Source organism: Aulonocara stuartgranti, assembly GCF_965226115.1.
Source record: "Aulonocara stuartgranti genome assembly, chromosome: 4".
Taxonomy (NCBI): Eukaryota; Metazoa; Chordata; class Actinopteri; order Cichliformes; family Cichlidae; genus Aulonocara; species Aulonocara stuartgranti.
In genome coordinates, this window is record NC_138942.1 from 19,659,558 (window position 1) to 19,673,639 (window position 14,082).

At 44.1% G+C, this 14,082-nt stretch overlaps 1 protein-coding gene across 2 annotated transcripts; it reads right to left on the reverse strand.

The window, feature by feature from the left end:
* Positions 1-775: 775 nt before the first annotated feature.
* On the reverse strand, positions 776-2,138 carry LOC309704222 (uncharacterized protein). Of its 2 annotated transcripts, XM_082529270.1 has the most exons (3): positions 1,661-2,138; positions 1,333-1,537; positions 776-1,188 (listed from the first exon to the last, which is right to left on the reverse strand). In XM_082529270.1, exons 1-3 carry the CDS (start codon positions 1,932-1,934, stop codon positions 900-902), a joined length of 768 nt encoding a protein of 255 aa, XP_082385396.1. In that variant the 5' UTR covers positions 1,935-2,138; the 3' UTR covers positions 776-899. The 2 variants fall into 2 exon arrangements, with proteins under 2 accessions (XP_082385396.1, XP_082385395.1); XM_082529269.1 differs by having other exon boundaries at positions 1,333-2,138.
* Positions 2,139-14,082: the final 11,944 nt, after the last annotated feature.

A 14,082-nucleotide genomic window follows, 5' to 3' on the forward strand; every position in this document is an offset into this window, starting at 1 on the left:
GCTGCGCACATAGTGACATTCCCCCCACGCTGACCAGGGACATTTACAATAGCCCGATGGCCAATTATGTTCCTCCCCCTTTTCCTTCTTTTGGTCAGGTTAAAACCTGCCTCATCCACAAAGATTATTTCATGGGGAACAGGCCGTCCTTCAATCTCAAAGTGTCATGATTCGGCCGTGTGGCAGGCAGGATGAGGACCCAAATTGCAAACTCACAGACACGGGGGATAAACTCAAAATGCAGCTTTATTGCTGACAGGTGATAAACAATAACGATGATACAAAAGCAATGCAAAACTACACTAAACTGGGAAAAGCTAAAGTAACATATACCGGAAGACACGGGGAGAACCACACACGGCATGAGGGAGAACGCGACGCCGAACAGAGGGAGACTCAGACAGAAATACACAGAGGGTAAACGAGGAAAGTGGGCACACACGGGGAACACAGGTGATACTGATAATCATAACGAGACAGGGCGGGGTGAACTGAACATGACATGTACAGGCACAGAGGTTCAGACAGGAGGAGAGAGAGCACGGGGAAAACAGACATAACGGGCTGGGGAAACATGGAATAAAACATAAGGAGAGACGAGGGCTCACAGATACACAGAGGGGCACACAGGGGGTAAAAGCCATGAAGGGAAAACACTTAGGGAACAACACAACAGGGCAACTCAGAAAACATGGCCTAAATAAGGAACGAAATACAAAAATACAAGGAACTAAGAATACTGGGCCCACATGGCCCAGGACCATGACACAAAGATTCTCTGCAAAACACATAACACAGTAGAGTCAATCGGTACCCTGAACCACAGTTCAAGAGTGCTGAAATGGCAGCATAAACTGCCATGCTGTGATGGTACACAATACTTTATACAGTATCAAAACTCATACCTGAACATATTCCACACGTTGGTTCTTCACTCTGTCAGAGTTTCGTTCGAAAGGGACTCGGTATGCCTGTTTCATCCGGAATTGATTCTTTCGGAGGATGCGGCCAATTGTGGAGAGGCTGATGGCATTTATGCCTCGAAAAAGATGATCATCCTCAATCACTCTCCTTTGAATCTCTCGCAGGCGGATTACATTATTTGCAATTACCATGTTTACAAGTTCCCTCTCTTGCTCCTCCGACAAAAGCCTTAACCTGCCTCCACCAGGTGGTCGTCTCTGTGTCCTACAAAAATAGAAGCACTCATTACTGTAACTGTCACACATTCATTTTACAGGAAAATAATGGAAACATACTGAAACTCAAGACACATAAGTTCAGTAACTTACAAGTTACTGTACAAAGCAGTCTTACTGCAAGTACACCTACCTGTTTTCCTCCCTGAAGGTTCTGATGATGGAGGCAACAGTGAAGCGACTCAAATTTGGTTGTACTCGTTGCCCAGCCTCCCTCATAGTCATCCCATGGACAAGGACATGGTCAACTAAAGTGGCTCGAATTTCATCCGAGACTGACTGTCTTCGTGCCCTTGCTCTTCCCCTTCCTTGTCGCCGTCGTTCTCCACCTCCACCTCCTTCACCACGTCCTCCTCCTCCTCCACCTCTCCCTCCTCCTCCACCACCTTCCTGTTGTCCTAGACCACCTCCTCCTCCTCTTCCACCACGTCCTCCTCTTTCACCATGTCCTCTTCCTCCACCACGTCCTCCTCCTTCACCACGTCCTCCTCTTTCACCATGTCCTCTTCCTCCACCACGTCCTCCTCCTTCACCACCTTCCTGTTGTCCTAGACCACCTCCTCCTCCTCTTCCACCACGTCCTCCTCTTTCACCATGTCCTCTTCCTCCACCATGTCCTCCTCCTTCACCACGTCCTCCTCTTTCACCATGTCCTCTTCCTCCACCACGTCCTCCTCCTTCACCACGTCCTCTTTCTCCACCACGTCCTCTTCCTTTGCATCTCTTTGGATCCATTGTTTCAAACCTGAATGAGCTGACTTTGGCCCTTTTATCTATCCATCGCAGGTTCTGATTGGTGTGTGCTAAATTTTGACTCCTAGTGTTTCCACCTGGTTAATTGTGTGCTAATTGAGCTCAAGCTATGCTGACTTAAGTTAACATTATTGCATGCTAGTGCTTTCTAAATGACTACATGGTGTAAGCACTGTAAAATGTAGGGATTTGTGTGCAGAGTTTTGCAGTAACAGTTCACCAAATTTGAGTCATGTGTCAAAGCAGGGAATAGTGTTTATAGTTCAGGGAAATGGGTGTGCTTTTTGACCAATAGCGTTACGGTTTTGAAATTTTAGTTTAGAGGCCTGGTTATAGTGTTTAAGCAATCGAGAAAAACTGTAAGATACCGACTCTATTACATGGCAAACAAAGATACAGCCACCATAGAGTACCTAATTTGGATTGTGGCAGGAAGCCAAAGTACCTGGAGAGAGCTCAGACAAGCACAGCAATATTATAGTTGTTTCAAGGCTCCTCCATTGTTGGATTAGTGAGGCACTGAAGAGTTTTTGTTCAGGTCTGCTGATGTTTTGTGTTACTGTGACTCTCTGGCACAGTAATACACAGCTGTGTCTTCAACCTGCACATTTTGTCCACTTAAAGTAAGTGTGTTGCTGGAAGAGTCTGTGGAAATGCTGAACTTGGTTTTGAGGGAATCTTTGTATTATGATGTGCATCCATCGCATGCTGTTCCAATCCACTCCAGCCCTTTTACTGCAGGCTGTCTGATCCAGTGAGTCCAATTGCTGCTCATAGAATAAGAGACCTGAAAGGTGATGGTCAGACGGTGACCTGGCTGCAGAGTCAGAGAGGCTGGCTGTGTCAGCTGTTCACACATTTTTAAAAAAAATTGTAACCACATTGGGTATGGTCTACAAATGTAGCACAGTCTATAAATTACTTTTTTTTATGCTATTTTTAAATTAATATTGTTGGCAAAAATGAATAATACAAGTTTTGCATTAGTTCCTTCTTAGAGAAACAATATAATGGAAGTGGAGTTGACTATTAAATCTGAAGGGTTTTGAAGTAGATAGTCAATGTCCATGTACCACAAAAAAAAAAAAAAAAAAAAAAATCACAATCATCCAGCTATAGGAATTATATTTTAATATTTTAATTTTAGACAGTGAGGATCAGACTTTTCCTGTCTGTGATTAAATGGAGGGTTAGATGAGTCCAGGATTGGTCAACCAGTTAGGGTCACTATTAAGAAGAAGAAGTTTAAACAAGGCAATCTTTGAGAATCTTGAAGTTATGTCAATTTTGCTTAGGAATCAAATTTCTATTAATATATCTAATGAAAAAGGGAATTAAGAAGAGAAGGGTTACGACATAACCTTGACAATATTACTGGCCTAACAGTGAGGAAGGTAGGATTTTGTACAGCTGTTGAACAGTTTCAGTAACTGTAGCTTTCGAGCACAATAATAAACAGCAGAATCTTCAGTTTTCAGACTCATCTGCAGATACAGCTGCTGCTTGTTGTCTCTGGAGATGGTAAACCGGCCTTGGACTGACTGAGAATAGTAAGTGCTTCCACCATCATATCTAATAATGGCAACCCATTGGTGAAATGCTGTAATAATTTGTTGATGTCGTTTGTACATGTTTAGATAGTGACATACTTATCAGTAATCTCTATTGTAAGTGATAATGACACTGTATGCTTTATTGATTTTTAAAAGAGTATATGCGTTCTTTTTTAATGTGTTTGAATTTGTGTTTATATTGTCTGTTAATGGGCAAAACTCTCTCTGTTTTGATGATGAGGCTAGTGTGAGTTTAATGGTACCGTCTGTAAACTTGTCGAAATATGTGGTTTAATTTGTTCACTGACTTTTGCTAACTTAACAACAAAATTGTTGCTGTACATTTGGACCCTAAATTCAAACAAGGTGACACTGGGCAAGAGATATCTTATTACTAATAATGATGACATTGTTACCATGAATGTTTAAAAATGTTCGACAAAGACCCTGAGTTTAGCAAATATTCCCTGGTGTTGGGAAATAGAGGAAGTAGTTTTTGTATGGCATTTCTATTGCTGTCTCTCACTGTGTCCCTCTCGGGCACAGTAATAAACTGCTGTGTCCTCAGTCTTCAAACTGTTCATCTGTAGATAAAGTTTACTGCTGGAATCATCTCTGGAAATGGTGAATCTGCCCTGGACTGACTGGGAATAATACGTAGCATAACTATAAGTTGAAGTGCTTATAAAAGCAATCCACTCCGGTCCTTTTCCAGTAGCCTGTCTGACCCAAACCATCTCATAGTCTCTGAATGTGAATCCAGAGGCTGTGCAGGTTAATCTGTGAGATTCTCCAGGTCTTTTAATTAGGTCTGGTTCAGATTGTGTCAGAGTCTGACCATCAACACCTGGTAAGATATTTTTAAAAAATCACCTGAGTTAAATTGTGTCACAAACAGAAACAATGTATACCAACACTGAGATCAGTGAAAATCTTCACCTGCCCAGCAGAGAGACAAAAGCATCAGTCCTGTCCTGTAGTCCAACATGTTGTTTTCTGTTCTCTACCATCCTCTGCACTCATTAAAAAGAGAGACAGTGCCTAAGTTTTGCATAGACTCCTCCTAACAGGAAACAATGACAATGAACTCACTTTGCTTTTGCTTATTGAGAAATACAAATTGTTACAGTCTTACAAAATTTTTAACTTTTTATATTATTTCGCTTTAGGTGGGTCATATTCGTGGCAATAACCACACTGGTATGTTGCTTTTAAATGCAAACAGCAGTTTAATTTATGTGTTTTAGGGTTGGTGGACAATGTTGATCTGTTTCACTGTTTTTCAAAGTTTAATTAAAGCAAGAGGAACTAAACATAAAGACACTTCTTCCGTGGGATTTATCAAAATAATAAAAATAAGTGGAGTAGGATTTTGTACAACTGCTCAACCAGCACCAGACACTGTGGCTTTGTCTGAATGTGAATCCAGAGCCTGTACAGGTCAGTGTGTGGGATTCTTCAGGTCTTTTAACCACTGGTTCAGATTCTGTCAGTCTGACCATAAAACCTGTCGAAAGAAGACAATAGTTACATGCTGTAAATTGTTTATTCTTGAATGACAAATTTGATTCAACATCAGTGAAATTTTGTAACATATTCCATTAAGTTGCTCAATGAGAGTAACCTATTCTGAATACTTTGGATTACTTAATATATTGTCATGCATTGTACAACTACCTGAGTGTACTATTGCTGTGTGATTTATTACTAATACTGAAGGGTACTTGCATACCAAAACTAGATTTTTAAATCTTAATATAAAATGAGTAATAATAGGGTGGACATTAGGTAAGGCTGCACTTTTTTGCAGTGATCTCGTATCGAAAACCATTTCTGTATCAGTAATGAGCAGAGATGGGCAGTAACGCGTTACAAGTAACGCGTTACTGTAATCTGATTACTTTTTTCAAGTAACGAGTAAAGTAAGGGATTACTATTGCAAAAACGGTAATTAGATTACAGTTACTTTCCCGTAGGAATGCTGCGTTACTGCGTTACTAAAACCGTGATTTTTTGCGAGAATGTCTCACGACAGTGACGTAAGCGAGTGCGCCGTTAGTGACAACAGCTGTGTGCAGATCAACAATGGATCACATATCGATTGAGCGTGCAGCGTTTAAAGCGTGGAAGTACTGACCTTACTTTGAGTTTGATTCCATAAAAAGTGACAAAAACATTAGCGTCCGTTGTGCGTGGGAAGAAAACTTCTTTTTACAGTGAAAAAAAACCCTAAACTTCCAAGCAAGCACTGAGTGCGCAACGACGTAATGGGAAACTCACAGAGAAACTCGCGGATTCTTCAACTGACCGCGGCACACCTGCACCAGGGTAAACCTATGCCTACCGAAGTCCTGCTTTACAGGTGAAAATAGAGCAACAGGACTGCTGAGTCTTTGACTTTATTTATGTTCTGCTGTGTTTTACTTGCATCTATTTGAAAGAGTGAGTGTAAACACAAAAAACATTTTATTTTATGTGCTGGAATGTGTAGAAAATAGGTTTAAATGTTAAACTAATTTATTCAAGTCAGAGAATGTTGCATATAATTAAATTTTTGCTTGATGCATAAAGTTAAAAGATTAAAACTGATAAAACAAGTTAAAAAAAGAGACTTTTCCATTTGATTACATTTTGTATGATGGATTATGTAGAAAAAGTAGAATTGGGCTGAAAGATCTATCGCTTTATCACCTCTTCAGGTTGTAAATCGTGTTATTAAAAAGTAACTAAGTAACTAAGTAATTAATTACTTTTGAAAATAAGTAATCAGTAAAGTAACGGGATTACTTTTTTGTGGAAGTAATCAGTAATTAGTTACTGATTACTTTTTTCAAGTAACTTGACCAACACTGGTAATGAGTTTCCTTTTTGTACACTTTCAGAACTGCACATGATTATTTGCTGCTAGCAGGTTGTTATTGCAGCCTTCAGTAGACTTTAGTAATAAATTGCACAGCAATAGTACATTGAAGATACTGAAGTGGCACATAACCAGGGTAGTGACCACAACTAAAACAAGGTAGGTGCAGTAGGCTAACATTAGTTTTTAAAAAATAACTTACATGCAGCTGAGAGCAGGACATTAACAGGACGCTTAGATTAGAGCAGGTGTCTCAAACTGTGGACCACTACTGTCACTGTCATCTCATTGGAGGGTCACTTTAGTGTTCAAGTAGTACGAAAAAGACCAAAGAAACAAGGAAAAAACCCCCACAAATATTTCCTTAATGTAGTATTTGGTTTGTTTTTAATTTCAAATATTGTATAACAAGGCAAAACTGCAACTGCACACGCAAGTTTTTCTCACTCTTAACTGAAGCTTATCATTGAACTACTAAATAAATTGCTGCTCTCTTTTGGCCAGACACATGACAGCACTTCTGCTATCATTTTGATCATATTTAACAAAATAAAAATGCAGACATAAGTGTACACATTAGTTTTTGACTGCTAGTGAAAAATGTTTTCTTTTTGTTTGCACTCTCTTGTTACCTCGGCCATGTCCACGGCTCCAAACCGTAGTAAAGGGACCTCTGGCTAATACTTTGGGTTCCGTGTCCGGCTCGTAGCCGAAAACTAACTTTAGGTCGGCACTCCTCAACAAACACTCGTAGATTACTTAATTTAATAGACTACTCATACGATAAAAACATCGAAACCATAATATTATCTCTAGATGCAGAAAAAGCATTTGACAGAGTTAATTGGAAATTTTTATTCGCAACTTTACACAAATTTGGTTTTGGAAACTCTTTCATAAACTGGATAAGAATATTATACAATTCCCCAACGGCTCGTATCAGAACAAATGACCAGACATCCTCCAGCTTCTGTCTCCTGAGGGGCACCAGACAGGGATGCCCACTCTCCCCTTCACTTTTTGCAATTTTTATCGAACCTCTAGCAGCAGCATTTAGACAGGCTACAACAATTAAGGGCATAAAATGTAAGAACATAGAACATAAAATCAGTCTCTATGCGGATGATGTGTTGCTTTTTCTGCAAAACACACAAACCAACCTCTCTGAGGTAATTACTTTAATAAACTGGTTTTCAAGAGTTTCAGATTATTCAATTAACTGGCCAAAATCTACAGTTCTCCCCATTAACTGCTCCTTCCATAATTCTTCCTCTGCCCCACTGCAATCCGGAAATATTAAATATTTAGGTATTAATGTCTCTCCTAAGCTTTCAGACTTAACTAAACTAAACCACATCCCACTTCTAAAGAAAGTAGAAGGCGATCTGACTAGATGGAAATCTTTACCCATATCACTCATGGGAAGGGTCGCCACTATAAAAATGATGATCTTGCCAAAAATAAATTACTTATTTTTGATGATCCCTAACAAACCATCACAAGATTGGTTCAGATCTCTGGATTCATATATTTCCAAATTCCTTTGGAAAGATAAACCCCCGCGTATTAGCTTAAAAACGCTACAAAGAACCAAGGATAGAGGAGGATTAGATCTGCCTAATTTTCACCAATACTTCTTAGCCAACAGGCTTCAGTTCATCTCAGAATGGTTAAAACATACCTTCTTAGTTGAGCCCTGGCTAGATGTTGAACAGGCACTATGCAAGGATCTAGAGATTTCAGACCTACCATTTATTAGCTCAAACATCAAAAGACATGAATGCTTTAAAAGTATCAACATCAGCTTTTCTCTAACAGCATGGTGGGAGTTTCTAAAAATAACGGAGTCTTCATTAATCCCATGCAAACGTACACCTATCTGGAATAACCCTGACATATTACAAAACAATAATATGATTAATTTCCCAGAATGGAGTTGTAAAGGAATTAAATACTTAGAACATATATTAGAGGGAACAGAATTTATTCCATTTGACAGACTAGTTGAACAATATGGGATCAACAAGACAAGGTTTTTAGAATATCAACAAATTAAATCCATAGTAAAAAAGAAATTTAACCTCAGTCAAGTTGAATTACAAACACCACTAAGTGCGGCACATTTTCTTACTCTTAAATCCCCCAAATTATTATCTAAAATATACAGAACACTTTCTAAATTAGATGAATCAATATCCCTTCCTAATGCAAAGTGGGAAGCAGATTTATCAGTCAACCTAGACCAAAACTTCTGGTCTCAGATTTGCTTAAAAACTTTTAAATTAATTAAAAATCCCAGTCTGCAATTAATACAATACAAAATACTTCATAGAGTGCACTATACAGGTCATCGGATGTTCAAGATGGGCTTTACATCTTCCAACAACTGCTCACACTGTCAAGGCAATACACCAGACAATTACATCCACGCTCTTTGGTTCTGTCCACCAGTGCAAAAGTTTTGGCGCGAGATATGTGAAGACTTATCAAAGTGTCTGAAATGTAACATTCCAACTTCCCCCTTAGTGTGTCTACTGGGCAGCTTAGATAATGTCACTTCAGAAAAGAATATAGCCCATATGATCTTCACTGCCCTATGCATAGCCAAGAAAACAGTCCTCATGAACTGGAAAAATAAAAATAATCTTAATTCTAACCAATATAGAAATTATCTATTAGATTACATTAGTCTTGACACAGCCTCTGCCACCACATTAGATCAATTGCTCTGGGCCCCTTTTATCAGCTCCATCACCTAGTGGGGGTGGGGGGTCATAGTTTGGTCCCGCCTTCACTGTTGTGATTGGTGAGGGGGTAGGGACAGGCTTAGGGCGTCGGGGGGTTCCCCGGAGGCATCTTCCTTGGGGGGCTCAACCCGGGGTAGCGGTCACGTCCGGTTGGGGGCTCTGTTGGCTCTCAGGTGACTGTTTCCTCGCGGCTGCGTGCAGCGGGGCTAGGGGAGGGTCTGTGCTGACGGACGTGGGTTACTGACCTGGCAACCTGGCTGCCCCTGGGTGGGTCCGGGATGGGCGTGAGGTTCTGGGGCGCTCCGTCTCTGGGCTGGGGCCCGGGCCGGGCCTCGGGGGCTTGGGTCCTGGTGTGTTGCCGGGGTTGTGGGCGGGTGGGTGCATGGGGGCCCGGCCCTGGAGCAGGGTGCCGCCGGTGCGTCGAGCCGCCTGGGGGGCTCTTCATCTGGTGGGGGGGATGGTCACATCTTGCAGGAGCTTTCTTCTCTTCAGGAACTCTCTGCAGGAGGGGGAGATACAGGAGAGGTGGAGGAAGATCTCAGCCTGGGCGTTTACCGTCTTATGTAGTCTGGAAGATGTGTGGATGGTGGGGTGGGTGCAGTTTTCTCTGTGGTGGGGTTGGGTGGACTGTCCAGGGCTCTGTGGAGCCGGAGGGCGCTACTGCACTGGGCCCCGGTCTGATGGGCCTGGGCCCCCCTTCCCTGGCGGGTCGCGAAGAGTGGGAGTGCCTACTGGGGTCAGCGGGGGAGCTGGCCCCAGGGAGGGGTTACCTGCCCCTCCCTTCCTTCCCTCCCCATCTCCAGCTGCCTCCCTCTTCCCGCTCCTCCACAACCACTCACACATGCAGGGCCTTGGAGTGGGGGTATGTCACCAGGGTGCAGAGGAGGCTACCCCCCCCCCCTGTCCCCTTCTGGCTGCCTCTGCCTCAATTTTATCCCACAACTTAGACATTCACATTATTCACACTCTCATTACACATACATATAGGATCTTGGGGGTGGGCACAATCACGGAGTCCAAATTACCATCAGGGTGTATACCTCACCCCTGACGTCGTTGCCCACCTCTCAATTTTAAATACACTTAGTCATTGAGGGCTAGCAGGAGGGACTATGCGCTTACCTGCTGCTCCTTGGCAGGTAGCTCCATGCCCTCCTGGGTTTTAATTGCACCTTAGAACACATATGCATCAACACTACAATGAGCGGGTGGAGGGAGGTTTGGAGTCTTCTCCCACCCCCATTCTCTGCGGCCTGCTGGAGCGGGAGGGCTAGTAGGAGGAGTTGGCCGTCCGACTGCGGTCTGGGGTGTGGGGCCTCCCTGCTGCTGCGGAGTCGGGGTGGTCTGCCTCTCCCCACCGCAGGGAAAAGGGTAACACCACCTGGGTCTGGGTGCAATTCCCCCCTCCAGGGGCAAGGGTACCTAGACCCGGTTTGTAGAGTACGCTTGGGGAGTGTGATTGTGTGTACAGCGTCTCTTTATGTCTGTCTCCACGTTGGTTGAGTGTGGAGTGAGTGCATATGAGAGCATGAGGGTGGGAATGGATGTTTGTGTCTGTGTGTGCCCGTATGTCTGTGTCTATATGTCAGGTTGGGTATCAGACGCCACCTCTCTGGGGACACCTCAGGCCCTCCAAGGTTTGGAGGCCTATCTCCACCCACCACCACTTCCCCTGCCGGTGGCGGACTCCCTCAGGTGTCGGTGTGTTGGTGGTTCTTTGTATCTGGGGGTGGGCGTCCGGGTACACACCGGCTCACTCCTTGGCGGCCGCTTGTCGGGGCCTGGGGCCTGGGGCTCGCTCGGGCCCCTTTGGAGGTGGGGTGCCCCCGGCCTCTCGGCCTGGGGCTCGGTCACTCAGGCACAGCTGGGGGCCGGCGGAGCTCACGGGCGCGTCACTGCAACTCCCCCTGACTACTGCTCCGCGGCTGCTGGGCGAGCCCTCATCTGGGACTCTCCTCAGCTCTTACTGGAACAGTGGCGCGGCTGCCCCTCTGTTGATCTTCCATGGTCTCTTGTATTCTGGGGGCCTCTGGATGTCTGGAGTTTTGATCTCCTCCATACCCACTTCACACCCTGGAGGACGGGGCTGTGGCCCCCCCACACTCCCTAGCAGATCATTACATGGAGAAACCTTTGGAATGCAAGCATGCTGATCCACACAGGTATGCACACATGGGTATTCACAGACGCGGACTAAAGCTTTCTTGGCTGCTGCCTCAAAGCACACTGTGCGCTGTCTATCTTGCATGCTGCACAATATCGTTTATTATTTAGTAAATATTGATATCTATGACTAGCTAGTTTATTGTGATGGTGCTTTGTTTTCTCTATTATTATGTTGCTCTTTGTTGTTTGCTGTCTCCTCTGTTTGTTTTTTTTTTTGTTTGTTTGTTTTTTTTCTCCATACAGGTGACCCAGGAGTTCTTTTTTTTTTCTCTCTCTCTTCCCCCCCCTTCTCACCGTCTCTTCTCCCCTTTGGTTTTCTTTCTTTCTCTCCCCCTCTTTCTCTCATTCATTCCCCCTGTCCTATTTATTAAAAAAAAAAAAAAAAAAAATGACAAAGGATGAACTGAAGCTCTGCCATCACGTAATGTCGCATACTGCTGTTTCTGATGTCATTTAAAAAAGAAAAAAAAAAAAGAAAACTAACTTTAGTGTCTTTGTCAATTTTGCTAGCAAGAGGCAGAGAGAGGCGTTGAAAGGCTGCTCCTACTTTGGAGGAAAACACGAACACAGTGTACAGCTGAGTCTTAATAGCTTACTTACAACTGGGCTCCTCAGGCACTCTTTTGGGCTGCAGTGGTTATTATTATATTTACATGCTTCCATCTCCTGTTTCTGGTCGGTGACAACTCGTACTTTTTGACTAGAGAGGGGCAGTCCCACACATTCTCCCTGCAGCACAGACTACACTGCCCATGAGGCTACATTCTTTAGGGCTATACCTGTAACACTTTGCTCATATTGCCTTCACATTAAAACATTTTTTGAATAATCATTTTTTAAAAATATTTCTTCACGTCATTATGCGAGCCGCAAGTAGAGGTGACATGGGCCACAAGATCGAGACCCAGGCATTAGAGCCTCTTAATGTGTGTTTTGTTTGGGTTTCCACCAGCGTGGAATTATCAAAAGTAGAGAGAGCTTAGCTTAACATATGAAACAGGAAAAGACCACCGTCCAGTCCATTTATTTCAACAAAGTAACTGTGTTCTGATTATCACCTTTTTAAACAGTAACTGTAATGGAATACAGTTACTCATATTTTGCATTTTAAATATGTAATGCCGGTACATGTATTCCATTACTCCCCAACACTGCCTGTCCATAAAGCGATAAAAAGAAGCATTCCTGTTTTTATGGCCATTATGTTAAACTGCGTGAGCCATTGTCTCTGTCAACCTCTCTGCAGCTAAAGTAAGTTTAAGACGTCCAGGTTTTGCATTGACTCCTCCTCACAGGTTTTTAGGAAGTACCTACTTCAACCACTGAATACAGCACTATAAATGATGCACGAATGACATGTTCTTGTTACTTTTATTTCTTTTTTTTTTTTTTATAAATGACATCAGAAACAGCAGTATGCGACATTACGTGATGGCAGAGCTTCAGTTCATCCTTTGTCATTTTTTTTTTTTTTTTTTTTTTTTAATAAATAGGACAGGGGGAATGAATGAGAGAAAGAGGGGGAGAGAAAGAAAGAAAACCAAAGGGGAGAAGAGACGGTGAGAAGGGGGGGGGAAGAGAGAGAGAAAAAAAAAAAAAGAACTCCTGGGTCACCTGTATGGAGAAAAAAAAAAACAAACAAAAAAAAACAAACAGAGGAGACAGCAAACAACAAAGAGCAACATAATAATAGAGAAAACAAAGCACCATCACAATAAACTAGCTAGCCATAGATATCAATATTTACTAAATAATAAACGATATTGTGCAGCACGCAAGATACACAGCGCACAGTGTGCTTTGAGGTAGCAGCCAAGAAAGCTTTAGTCCGCGTCTGTGAATACCCATGTGTGCATACCTGTGTGGATCAGCATGCTTGCATTCCAAAGGTTTCTCCATGTAATGATCTGCTAGGGAATGTGGGGGGGCCACAGCCCCGTCCTCCAGGGTGTGAAGCGGGTATGGAGGAGATCAAAACTCCAGACATCCAGAGGCCCCCAGAACACAAGAGACCATGGAAGACCAACAGAGGGGCAGCCGCGCCACTGTTCCAGTAAGAGCTGAGGAGAGTCCCAGATGAGGGCTCGCCCAGCAGCCGCGGAGCAGAAGTCAGGGGGAGTTGCAGTGACGCGCCCGTGAGCTCCGCCGGCCCCCAGCTGCGCCTGAGTGACCGAGCCCCAGGCCGAGAGGCCGGGGGCACCCCCACCTCCAAAGGGGCCCGAGCGAGCCCCAGGCCCCAGGCCCCGACAAGCGGCCGCCAAGGAGTGACCCGGTGTGTACCCGGACGCCCACCCCCAGACACAAAGAACCACCAACACACCGACACCTGAGGGAGTCCGCCACCGGCAGGGGAAGTGGTGGTGGGTGGAGATAGGCCTCCAAACCTTGGAGGGCCTGAGGTGTCCCCAGAGAGGTGGCGTCTGATACCCAACCTGACATATAGACACAGACATACAGGCACACACAGACACAAACATCCATTCCCACCCTCATGCTCTCATATGCACTCACTCCACACTCAACCAACGTGGAGACAGACATAAAGAGACGCTGTACACACAATCACACTCCCCAAGCGTACTCTACAAACCGGGTCTAGGTACCCTTGCCCCTGGAGGGGGGAATTGCACCCAGACCCAGGTGGTGTTACCCTTTTCCCTGCGGTGGGGAGAGGCAGACCACCCCGACTCCGCAGCAGCAGGGAGGCCCCACACCCCAGACCGCAGTCGGACGGCCAACTCCTCCTACTAGCCCTCCCGCTCCAGCAGGCCACAGAGAATGGGGGTGGGAGAAGACTCCAAACC